The sequence below is a fragment of the Pongo pygmaeus genome, chromosome 10, assembly GCF_028885625.2.
Source record: "Pongo pygmaeus isolate AG05252 chromosome 10, NHGRI_mPonPyg2-v2.0_pri, whole genome shotgun sequence".
Lineage (NCBI taxonomy): Eukaryota > Metazoa > Chordata > Mammalia > Primates > Hominidae > Pongo > Pongo pygmaeus.
The window spans coordinates 53,927,943-53,939,320 of NC_072383.2; the positions used below are offsets into that span (position 1 = coordinate 53,927,943).

Consider the following 11,378-nt stretch of genomic DNA (forward strand, 5'->3'; position numbering starts at 1 on the left):
GAGCTCAGGAGTTTGAGACTGGGTAACTCAGTGAGACCTCATTTCTAGAAAAAAACAAAATCAAAGAAAAATAAGAATATACAAATCACATGCTAAGCGGGGAGGGGAGAGAGGAGAGACAGGCATTTCTCACAGATAATTCACATATATAATCACCCTATGCCCAGTTAAGACCATGTTTCGTCCAGTTTATGTTATTTATGATCAAGACAGGGATGGCACAGAAAATGAAGGATAGCCTTCCAATCTCTCCAAGGGTCTTAATGTTTTTTCCCTGTACTACTTCTCTATAGAAAATGCTAGAAAGTCAGATGATGCCATAACCATTCATACTTGGCAAAATGCCAAAAGTGGGAAAAGGAAAGAAAAAAAAATTACAAGAGCCATATTTTGAAATCAATGTCTGCAAAAGTGATGAAAGTCACACAAAGGCATCTATAATGTGGCCCTTTCCCAGTCTTATAACCACTTAAAAATGTATTCCTTCTTCCTCTCCGTCTCTTCACAACACCTATTGATCCTTACTTCATTTATGTAAAATGGGGAAAATATCAGCGACCTCATACCTTGGGAAGATTAAAGGAAAGTTATTTAACAAAAACCTATACAGCACTTATGCTGTGCCAGGCCTAGTTTATTTTACACTTTTTTTTTTTTTTTTTTTGAGATGGAGTCTCACTCTGTCACCCAGGCTGGAGTGCAGTGGTGCGATCTCGGCTCACTGCAACCTCCCAGGTTCAAGTGATTCTCCTACCTCAGCCTCCCAAGTAGCTGAGATTACAGGCGCCCACCACCATGCCGGGCTATTTTTTTTTTTTTTTTTTCGTATTTTTAGTAGTGACAGGGTTTCATCATGTCGGCCAGGCCGGTCTCGAACTCCTGACCTCAGGTGACCCGCCTGCCTCGCCTCCCAAAGTGCTGGGAGGCGTGAGCCACCAAGCCCGGCCCTATTTTACCAATAATAACACTTCGAATCCTCCTAAGAGCCCTATGAGGTAGGTACCATTATCATTATTTTACAGATGAGGAACTGAGGCCCAGGAGAGATAACTAAACCTGCTGAGAGTCACTAACCAGGACCTGGTAGAACCAGGATTTAAATCTGAGCAGGCTCGTCTGAACCCCATGCACTTGAGCACCCTCTGAGATAATTTAGCCCCTTCACCGGTACCAGATCTATGGCGGCCTCCAGAAATGGTTGCTAACTTACTATTATCGTTATTTCTGTCGTACAATTCATTTCTACCTTTCCAATAAACTTTCCCCAACCAGTGAACCTCACTTACTGCCCATAAAGTTCACCTGTGCCTCACCACCCTACCCTCGCCCGAGTTTTCTGCTCTGATCTAATCCTCATACGCCTGTGCAGCACCAGCTTCCAACACCAGGTGCACCGCCAGGGTATTTACTGATACAGTGAGTGAAGGTGGCCCGGCCGGGCTGGTTCCCATCCTCTGATCAACGCCTAGGGGAACCAGTGAACTCCAATGCTGACCATAATTGTCTCAGAAAGTAGGGCTGGAAAGCCCAGCTCTCCACTCAGAGACCTGTGAAGACCGAGGAGGATGGCGCATATGCAGCCGCAGGATGGTAACCTCGATCAGAGAAGGCTGGGGCAGGTGACTGGGCTTAATTGCAAATTTTAACATTTACTTCAGCAACCAGATCATTAAAAACAAACTACTCTGAGGCCTCTTTTTTTCCTGCCAAACCGCGAGAGGAAGCGAAAGAGAGTGCAGCGGCTCTCCCCGGGGCGGTTAAGTGCTTCCAACTATGTGACCTCCACGCTGCCTGCTGCAGCCTCAACCTTTCCCCAGGTTGTGAGTTCTTTCAGCAGTAGGTCCAGGAAAACAGTCGCCGCGCCCCCTCCGCCTCCCGAGACTAGGAGCCCGCCAGGGCTAAGTAGGAGGGATACCCCAGGGGCCCCGCAGGGTTTTAGGGTTGGGGTGGATTGGAAATTGTTCATTGCCTTTCAGTTCCGGGACATAAAGCGCGCTGGAAGGACACTGAGTCACCAACCACCGCCATGGGCCGGAAGCCACCGCCCTCGCGTCAGCTGTAATCTAGAGCGCGGCGCATCCCGTGAGCCCGTGGGGGACTACGACTCCCGGCATGCTCCGCGGCCATCGGAATTAACCCTTCAGGGCTGGGGGCCGCGCTATGCCCCGCCCCCTCCCCAGCCCCGGACACGGACCCCGCAGGGTGAGTTTTTAGGGGCTGAGGAGAGCCACTTTCTTTAAGATTTAGAGGGGGGTGCGTGAGTATGTGTGTGTGTGAGTGTGTGTGTGTATGTGTGTCTGTGTGTCGTGTGTGTGTGATGTATTTTGTAAAAATGGGACAATTTGCAGTCATGAGATTCAGACGCTGTTTTGCGAATGGGAGACCCAGCATCAATCCCGGGGCCTAAGTGGAATCACTGCTATCTTCCTCAGAATGCTACCTAAATCCTTTCCTAATTTCCCCCAGAACAAAATTAGCCCGCAACCCCTCCCCACTCCCAAACGCCCCCCAACTTGGACTCTCTCCCAGCGCCCCCGGCAGGGTTTGTGACCTGGCGCCTGAGTCAGGATTTTTATTATACCCCTGGTTGTGGGGTGAATACTCATGGAGGCCATAGGAGCACCCACATCCTCTTGGATTAGGGAATTTAAGCTGTCTCCCAGAGCCTGCCCTTCTCCTCAGGTGCCACCACAGGGTCCCCACAGGTTCAGCAAGCACCCTACCTTTTGTTTGTCTTGAATGACCCTGAGCTTGTGGAAGAAGGTTCCTTCCATGGAAGAATGGGTAGCAGATGTTAAACCTGATCTTTGCCCCCACTCCTGCCCCTAAAACAACACTGGGCACAGGAGACAATGAGGGATGTCATACTCCTGTTTTTATGACTATTCTTCCTTTATACTGTGAATAGTTGCAGTTCTTGGCTGGGTGGGGGCTCAGGAACTACAAGTATTAGGGATCATTAGACTCTAAGGTTAACTACCCCTGCTCTTTACAAAGCCATGGTCAGAAGGGAGTGGAGGGGCTGGGCAGATGGGCTTCTTGTTTTTGTCATTGCTCCCAGACCACACTTTAACTTGTTCCAGTTCACACAAGCCTCCCTGACTGCTACCCCTCACCCCACCCTTCAAGAAGACTAAAGCTGCTGGATCACCTGCTTTGCCTCACCACCCCCATCTCAGTGCCACTGGCAAGCATCCTTTCCTCACCCTGGAGGTTAACTACCTCATTCTGGGCAGTCTCTGGCTTCCTCCCCTACCCCTAAAGGAAACATTGTTCTTTTCTGGTCAGCCTTTGGGGATAAGGGGACAGAGGGAAGAAGACCTTGGGGCATGAGTCCTGAACCATAGGAGGCCAGGGGAGTGAGGGCAGGCGGTTATATCTCTCCTCTACCTCACCCTTGCCACAGCCAACTGGCTCCCTGCCCCTGCCCCCGCCCCTTGACATCCCAGACTCCCTGGCTATTTAAACAGAGATGGGTGCCCCCATCCGCACACTGTCCTTTGGCCACCGGACATCATGCCTCCCAAGAAGGATGTTCCCGTGAAGAAACCAGCAGGGCCCTCCATCTCCAAACCTGCTGCTAAGCCAGCAGCAGCAGGGGCTCCTCCAGCCAAGACCAAAGCTGAGCCAGCTGTCCCCCAGGCCCCTCAGAAAACCCAGGAGCCTCCAGTCGATCTCTCCAAAGTGGTGGTGAGTCTCTGGAAAGTGAAGATAGAATTGGAGGGGGTGGTTTGAGGGTGGGATACAGCCTAGGGGATTAGGGGGTATCTAGACGGTAGGGAATCAATGAGCCCTGGAATGAGATTGGGGCTTTCCCTTAGTCCCCCATTTGGAAGCATCCAGTCTTATGACTCTGCTGTTGTCTTTGCTGTTCTCTCCCTCTAACCTATAATCATGTGTGTACAGCACATACACACTCACTTACCCCCTGCTGGAGGCAGGGACTCTTAGATGGGGAACATCTGGGTTCTGAGGACAGTTTCAAGGTGAAGGGAAGAGAGCTGTTGCCTGCCCCTGGCTGGTGGTTCAACTCAAAAGGCCTGCAGCTCTGAACTCCAGGAGGGGAGGCTGAAGAGGACAGACTTGTTAGACAATCACAGCTGGGGGCCAGGGGTAAATTTAGCCTTTGTTCAGCCCCCAGTTATGTGAGGGATGCAGGGCTCAGGGCAATGGAGGGAGGGAAACAGGTGGCATGGGATTAACCCTGTTCCCAGGAAACCCTCCCCACTGTAATTCCTCTTCTTGGGATTCTCCCAAGGCCCAGAGCTGGGAATGGGACTGAGGTGGCTGGGCTTCCAGCCTGGTCCCTTTGGGCCCCTCCTCAGAAGTGGCTGCCAGTTGGTTGGGAGGAGTGTGGGAGAGGGATTGAATAAACTGTCATCTCTCCCCACCTGCTTTTTTCTTCCACAGATCGAGTTTAACAAGGACCAGCTGGAGGGTGAGGAGAAGCTGGTCTAAGCCCACTGTCCCATCCCCAATCCCCTGGTCAGATTCTCTTTCTATTCCCCTAACCCCAGTCCTGACCTTGAAACCTCCCATACTAGTCCTCTTTTCCTCCCTTGTTCTGTTCACATAGTTTCTGAAATTCCGTCTGTCTGGGGGTGATGGGAACCCTAGTCAGTGTCTACACTGATCCTTCCTTATACTTTAGAGTTCAAGGAGGCCTTCGAGTTGTTTGACCGAGTGGGGGATGGCAAGATCCTGTACAGCCAGTGTGGGGACGTGATGAGGGCCCTGGGCCAGAACCCCACCAACGCCGAGGTGCTCAAGGTCCTGGGGAACCCCAAGAGTGATGGTGAGGGGACCCTTGGGAACAATTTGGGTTTTTAGTTTTCAAAAGTTGGATGTTGGTAACAAAAAGAATGAGGTAGATCTCAGGACTTCAAAAGCTGTCAAACACAGAAGCAGGAAAATATCCTAAATGCTGTGAATAGGATGAAAGCATTGTGGTAGGGTTGGGAGCTGGGTCCTATGTGATACTACAGTGACCTCTCCTTTACCTCTCTCCAACCTCCAGAGCTGAAGTCCCGGCGTGTGGACTTTGAGACTTTCCTGCCCATGCTCCAGGCAGTGGCCAAGAACCGAGGCCAAGGCACATATGAGGACTACTTGGAGGGGCTTCGTGTGTTTGACAAGGAGGGGAACGGCAAAGTCATGGGAGCAGAGCTCAGACATGTTCTCACCACCCTCGGTGAGGCAGGCAAGGGGGACCAGAATTCCTTTAGAGTGGAGAGGGGGATGGGGTGGGCCAGAAAAAAGACTGGCCAGATAAGCAGAGCCAGCAGGAGGATTACTATCCTGCAGGTGGTCGGCAGGAGACTGAGAAGGTCAGAGCTATGGGGGTAGAATCTGAAGGACTCGCTCTTCCAGAGGCTAAAGTGCCTTCCGGAAGGCAGAGGAAAAGGGATGAGGCGGGAAACCTGAATTTTCATTTTGGAAGAGACGTGTGGGTTGTGTGTTTTGGTATGTCTCGTAACCTCCTGGGATTGTTTCCTTGTGGGTCAATACTTTTCACCAGTACTAGGGTGAAATAGAAAGCAAGAGGCATCCATGACCAGGGGAGGATTCCCTTGAGGACTGAGGCTATGGGAAGTCTCCGGGGTGGGAGAAGAAGAGGTACCACTCTAAAGAGCGTGTCCTGGCCGGGTACGGTGGCTCATGCCTGTAATCCCAGCATTTTGGGAGATCAAGGCGGGCGGATCACCTGAACTCAGGAGTTCAAGACCGGCCTGGCCAACATGGTAAAACCTCATCTCTATTAGTAATATAAAAATTAGGCGGGCATGGTGGCACGCACCTATAGTCCCAGCTACCCAGGAGGCTGAGGCAGGAGAATCGCTGGAACCCGGGAGTCTGAGGTTGCAGTGAGCCGAGATCACACCACTGCACTCTAGCCTGGGGGACAGAGGAATATTCTGTCTCAAAAGGCCAGACACAGTGGCTCAAGCCTGTAATCCCAGCACTTTGGGAAGCCAAGGCAGGCGGATCACTTGAGGTCAGGAGTTCGAGACCAGCCTGGCCAACATAGTGAAACCTCATCTCTACTAAAAACAAAAATTAGCCAGGCATGATGGCGGGTGCCTGTAATCCCAGCTACTCAGTAGGCTAAGGCAGGAGAATCGCTTTAACCCGGGAGGTGGAGGTTGCAGTGAGCCGAGACCGTGCCACTGTACTCCAGCCTGGGCGAAAGAGCAAGACTCAGTTTCAAAAAAAGCAAAACAGCATAGGCTGGCCGCGAGCAGTGGCCCACTCCTGTAATCCTAGCACTTTGGGAGGCCAAGGCAGGAGGATCGCTTGAGCCCAGGAGTTCGAGACCAGCCTGGGCAACATAGTGAGATTCTATCTCTATTAAAAAAAAAAAAAGTACAAGGCCAGGTGTGGTGGCTCACACCTGTAATCTCAGCATTTTGGGAGGCCGAGATGGGCAGATCATTTGAGCTCAGGAGTTCGAGACCAGCCTGAGCAACATGGCAAAACCATGTCTCTACAAAAAAATTAAAAAATTAGCCAGATGTGGTGGTGCACAGTTGTAGTCCCAGCTACTTCGAAGCCTGATGTGAATCACTGGAGCCCAGGAGGTGGAAGTTGCAGTGAGCCATGATGATGTCACTGCACTCCAGCCTGGGTGACAGAGGGAGACCCTATCTCAAAAAAAAAAAAAAAAAAAGTACAATTGTTATGTTTATATTGTTGTTTACAAAAATATATGGAAAAAGCCAGGCGCGGTGGCTCACGCCTGTAATCCTAGCACATTGGGAGGCTGAGGCAGGTGTATGACTTGAGGTCAAGAGTTTGAGAGCAGCCTGCCCAACATGGCGAAACCTCGTCTCTACCAAAAATACAAAAAATTAGCCGGACGCCTATAATCCCAGCTACTCGGGAGGGTGAGGCAGGAGAATCGCTTGAACACGGGAGGCGGAGGTTGCAGTGAGCCGAGATCGCTCCACTGCACTCCAGCCTGGGCGACAAGAGCGAAACTCCGTCTCAAAAAAAAAAGGGAAAGCGTGGCCTGGGTGAGTGAAGGAGGGAAAAGAGGGCCTCAGACGTTGTGTCTGGGATTCAGGAGAGAAGATGACTGAGGAGGAGGTGGAGACTGTTCTGGCAGGACATGAGGACAGCAACGGCTGCATCAACTACGAGGGTGAGGGGACAAAAAAGCGGGAGCGGGGCCGAGGGAGGAGGGCAGCCAGGCGTCTTGCCGCGTGTGGGCGGGGGCACCCCTGGATTACCTAGAGTCAGATGTATTATCCAAAGGCCTGCTTCTGAAGCCCCTCTTGCCTCCTCTCTCTGCAGCCTTCTTGAAACACATCCTAAGCGTCTGAGTGCTGCAGGTAGGGCCCTCCCACCCCTTCGCCGCGCCTTACGAGGCAAGTCTCCCGCTCTTCTCTCAGCCAGCATAGAAAAGCAGCGGAGTTCATTCTGCTGTCCGGTTGCTGCACAGGCTCCAGCGCTTCGCAACTTTGGTTTTTTTCCACAGATCCAGTGGGGTCCGGACACTGGGCCCCGCAGGCGGAAACACGTTCCAGCCACCAGGAGGCCACCTATTGTTTCAAAATAAAGACTGGGTTCCTCTCGGTTTCAGACTGCTATTTTTTTCATGGTTGGGGGAGCAGCGGGAGACGGGGAGGGTGCTAGGAGGAGAGGGCGGGAAAAGAGGGCTCTCTCCTCTTCCAATCTGATCTTCCTGCTGTTGGGAGGTGCAGATTCATTGTGCCCCCGCCCACGCCCCCCCCACCTCTCCCCCACCTCCGAGCGGTTCTGTGCCTAGGTGACGCTGGAGAAAGGAACAGCGGACCCCGCCCAAGTCATTACTAATGTAGCAATCATCTGCATAAACCCAGGCCACGGTTCCTATTGGCTGAGTCCGCTGAGGGTGACGTCATCGGGACGTACTAAGACTAGGGTTGGGCCGAGAGTCGCAGCCATTACTGCAGGAAAAGGTCCCGCAGAGCTGAGCAGTCAAGATGGTGGGGCCCAGGTCCTGGGAGATGGGCAGGATTGGGGACGAGAGGCGGGAAGAGACGGGTGGGGGGCGAGGAGAAGGCAGGGGTAGGAGGCAAAGGGAACCTGAGGACCCGAAAGGTTGGAGGTGGGGTTGGAAAGCCTGGGGCCCTGCGGGGAAGCGAGTCTGCAGCCTGAAACAGGAGTTTGTGGGTCAGAGTTTGTGGGGCTGGGATAGAAACTCGGGGGATTGGCGTTCAGATGCTGACCACTTCCCTCTTCTCTGAGCAGTGTGACTTCACCGAAGACCAGACCGCAGGTAGGTTATCTCTGATCCTTACCGAGGTCACCCTTAGGGAGAGGGACACCCGCCCCCCAGCACCTATCCTGTAATCTTAATCTGTCATCTCTTTAGCACCCCCATGAGATTACCCCCTGGATTATTTTCTCTTTTTCTGGATCCTCCATTTTCTTTTCTCACTTTCTTCCTCCCTCCCCTTCCACTCTAGATCTGAGTCCCAAGCACTGGGTGAGTTTTAGGTGGTGTGGGTATGTGAAAAAACTTGGTCACCTAATGCCTGCTGTGTGTGGGGTCTGGGGAGGGTGTATAAAGCTGCCTGCTTTCCTTTGTCCTTTAATCAGCTACTTCTGCCTCTTTTCTCCTCCTGTGATAACTGTCCCCGCCCTCCCAGCTTGCAGTTGTGAAGATTGTAGAGCGGTGACCTGATATTCTGTGTAGATGGGGACAAGACAGGGGAGTTTGCTAAGGATATGACTAGCTATACTCTCTGGAAGTTCTCTTTGTACTGGAGGGATGCGAAGTGGCAGGTTGGGATGACCCTAGTCCCAGGCTGCTGCTCCCACTTCCTTATAAGGACAGGACTGAGACTGGGCGGTGGCAAATTCCTGCCCTGAGAAGTGTAGCAGCAGTAGATTGGCAGGCCTGCTGCAGGCAGAGGGGGTGTATAAATGGATGTTACCAGGCTGCCAGAGGGGGAGGAAGGCTCTATATAGGACACCTGAGTTGGGAGGAAGAGAAATAGAGCCCTCTTAAGTAGACTTTGGTGTACAGTTTGGTGCAGATATCTGGTTTCCTCAGCATGATCAAAGTTGAATGGGCAGCAGAGCTCTGAGGTAGGGTTTGGATTAACCCTCAAATCCTGTGTTGACATTCATCTGAATCCTCAGAGTTCAAGGAGGCCTTCCAGCTGTTTGACCGAACAGGTGATGGCAAGATCCTGTACAGCCAGTGTGGGGATGTGATGAGGGCCCTGGGCCAGAACCCTACCAACGCCGAGGTGCTCAAGGTCCTGGGGAACCCCAAGAGTGATGGTGAGGGGCCTAAAGAACAACTCCTAAGTGTGGTCATGGGCCCACAGTTCTTCAGCTAAGAGCTTCCCTTTATCTTCATAGGCCCCAAACTCAGCAAGTCTGGATTAGCAAATCCCATGGATTTCTTTGCTTTTAGGGGGGAGTCATCTGTCATCTCTCTGTTCAGTTGAGGTCTCTATAATCCCCTGTCCTGAGAACTTGTGTTACTTCTCTGGCCTGACACTTCCACCTCCTTTATGGCAGAGATGAATGTGAAGGTGCTGGACTTTGAGCACTTTCTGCCCATGCTGCAGACAGTGGCCAAGAACAAGGACCAGGGCACCTATGAGGATTATGTCGAAGGACTTCGGGTGTTTGACAAGGAAGGAAATGGCACCGTCATGGGTGCTGAAATCCGGCATGTTCTTGTCACACTGGGTAAGGTTCTGTGTCCTTGTCCTTGAGCTGAGATGGCACCCTGAGATACCTCACTTATCACCCAATTCCAAAAATGCTTTCTTTCCCCCTGCAGGTGAGAAGATGACAGAGGAAGAAGTAGAGATGCTAGTGGCAGGGCACGAGGACAGCAATGGTTGTATCAACTATGAAGGTAAGAGGTAAACTGCGCTTTCTCAGAGGAAGCAGCCATATGGGGCAGGTCAAGTATAGTGTCTGGGGCTTTCCCTATCCCTGGACTTGGGCTCCAAAAAGAGCCAGGAGGCAAGGTGCAGGGCCCTGCCTAGCCCAGCCCAGGAGTGGGAGGTCAGGGTGGTATAACAGGAAAGGAAGGGGTAGTATTGTAGAGGGTGGGAAGGAATGAGAAGTGAAATAATGGAATGTCTGTCCCCACTGCCTGACCCCTCACCCCATGTCTGTGTCTTGTCTTCACCATGAATGTCTCTTCCTTCCTGCAGCGTTTGTGAGGCATATCCTGTCGGGGTGACGGGCCCATGGGGCGGGTACGGCTCCTCCCAGCCTCTCCTCTAGTTGATCTCCCCAGTGTTTCTTTTTTCCCCAACCTGTGCTCTTTATCCCCTGCCCTTACCCTACTACCATCTGACTTCCTCCTGGCATGTTTCTGCATGGAGCTGACTAGGGAGGGGAGGGATTCCTCAAAGAGGAAGACAACCTGGGGGTACGGTACCTCCTTACCTCTAGAATGGGCCCTGAGGTTTTACTTATAGGGCCCTGGGTGCTGGCGTCTGGGAACTCTCACCAGCCTGTATACCAGTCTTGCTTTAGGGTGACCTTCTGGCCCTGGAGCATGGGTAGCTGGCATAGAGGGGTATGGGTTGCCTGCCCCATTCTGCTGCTATAGCTGAACAGTCCTTTCCCCTTCCCTCGCTGGGCAGCTTGGAGGTACCCTAACCCAAAACTCTGTCCTCTCCTCCCGCCAGTGGCTGACAGTAGCTGTAGGTGTAGTGGAGAACTTTTCTGCCTCTGCTGTGTTCTTGCTGCTCAGGGTTGGGTGGGGGACTAACAGCTGGTGGGAGGGGAGCTAGGGGCAGGGAGAACTGGTCAGACTCAAGGTGGCTCCTCTGCAAACTGACCCCAGGGTTGGTTGCTGTGGGCATGTTCCCACCTATGCTACCTTTGCAGTCTGGTAGTCCCCTGGCCCTTGGCGTACCCCTCCACAGCCCTGTTCCCTGGCTCATCCCACCTTTCCTTTCCACAGAGCTCGTCCGCATGGTGCTGAATGGCTGAGGACCTTCCCAGTCTCCCCAGAGTCCGTGCCTTTCCCTGTGTGAATTTTGTATCTAGCCTGAAGTTTCCCTAGGCTTTCTTGTTTCAGCAACTTTCCCATCTTGTCTCTCTTGGATGATGTTTGCCGTCAGCATTCACCAAATAAACTTGCTCTCTGGGCCCTCGGTTCGGTTCTGCTTTCTTTCCTGAACAGGGTAAAGGGGAAGAAGGTGAGGTGGTGATGATTTCTGCCCTGAGGCAGAGTCCAAGGTCAATGGTGCAGGGGTTGAGGAAAGCTGGGCAAGGCCCTGTACTAGCCGTCTGGGCTTCATTTAAAAACTGCTGGCCCCATTCATCCATCTTACACAAGCTACCTCTTGGGAGATTAGGAAAGCCATAGATCCCAGTAGGACCAAGGCTGGCCATCCCTGTTCCGTTCCATA

The 11,378-nt window shown here is 52.4% G+C and overlaps 2 protein-coding genes and 1 long non-coding RNA gene across 9 annotated transcripts; 2 read left to right on the plus strand and 1 right to left on the minus strand.

Annotated features, from left to right (window-relative positions):
- Positions 1-376: 376 nt before the first annotated feature.
- LOC134737642 (uncharacterized) lies at positions 377-7,788 on the minus strand. Its single transcript, XR_010122737.1, has 3 exons — positions 7,747-7,788; positions 7,230-7,541; positions 377-566 (listed from the first exon to the last, which is right to left on the minus strand). It is a non-coding gene; the product is annotated as an uncharacterized LOC134737642 (long non-coding RNA).
- MYL6B (myosin light chain 6B) lies at positions 1,028-7,576 on the plus strand. 6 transcript variants are annotated; one of them, XM_054442048.2, is made up of 9 exons: positions 1,028-1,619; positions 1,977-2,202; positions 3,471-3,690; positions 4,411-4,438; positions 4,652-4,795; positions 5,018-5,191; positions 7,064-7,141; positions 7,294-7,331; positions 7,478-7,576. In XM_054442048.2, the coding sequence occupies exons 3-8, from the start codon at positions 3,517-3,519 to the stop codon at positions 7,320-7,322; spliced, it is 627 nt and encodes a 208-aa protein (XP_054298023.1). In that variant the 5' UTR covers positions 1,028-1,619; positions 1,977-2,202; positions 3,471-3,516; the 3' UTR covers positions 7,323-7,331; positions 7,478-7,576. The 6 variants fall into 6 exon arrangements, with proteins under 6 accessions (XP_054298023.1, XP_054298025.1, XP_054298024.1 ...); XM_054442050.2 differs by lacking the exon at positions 1,028-1,619 and adding an exon at positions 1,823-1,902; XM_054442049.2 differs by lacking the exon at positions 1,028-1,619 and having other exon boundaries at positions 1,824-2,202.
- Positions 7,789-7,872: 84 nt separating the features above from the next.
- Positions 7,873-11,120, plus strand: MYL6 (myosin light chain 6). Of its 2 annotated transcripts, XM_054442053.2 has the most exons (7): positions 7,873-7,967; positions 8,233-8,260; positions 9,130-9,273; positions 9,517-9,690; positions 9,785-9,862; positions 10,167-10,211; positions 10,928-11,120. In XM_054442053.2, the coding sequence occupies exons 1-6, from the start codon at positions 7,965-7,967 to the stop codon at positions 10,193-10,195; spliced, it is 456 nt and encodes a 151-aa protein (XP_054298028.1). In that variant the 5' UTR covers positions 7,873-7,964; the 3' UTR covers positions 10,196-10,211; positions 10,928-11,120. The 2 variants fall into 2 exon arrangements, with proteins under 2 accessions (XP_054298028.1, XP_054298027.1); XM_054442052.2 differs by lacking the exon at positions 10,167-10,211.
- Positions 11,121-11,378: the final 258 nt, after the last annotated feature.

Bases quoted from the DNA above. Each gene is read 5' to 3' on its own strand.
- MYL6B (XM_054442046.2), top strand. From the start codon at position 3,517: ATGCCTCCCAAGAAGGATGTTCCCGTGAAGAAACCAGCAGGGCCCTCC. The intron at 3,691-4,410 runs GTGAGTCTCTGG...TTTCTTCCACAG, and splicing joins TCGATCTCTCCAAAGTGGTG to ATCGAGTTTAACAAGGACCA. The intron at 4,796-5,017 runs GTGAGGGGACCC...TCCAACCTCCAG, and splicing joins GGGGAACCCCAAGAGTGATG to AGCTGAAGTCCCGGCGTGTG.
- MYL6 (XM_054442053.2), top strand. The intron at 9,274-9,516 runs GTGAGGGGCCTA...CCTTTATGGCAG, and splicing joins GGGGAACCCCAAGAGTGATG to AGATGAATGTGAAGGTGCTG. The intron at 9,863-10,166 runs GTAAGAGGTAAA...TCCTTCCTGCAG, and splicing joins TGGTTGTATCAACTATGAAG to CGTTTGTGAGGCATATCCTG.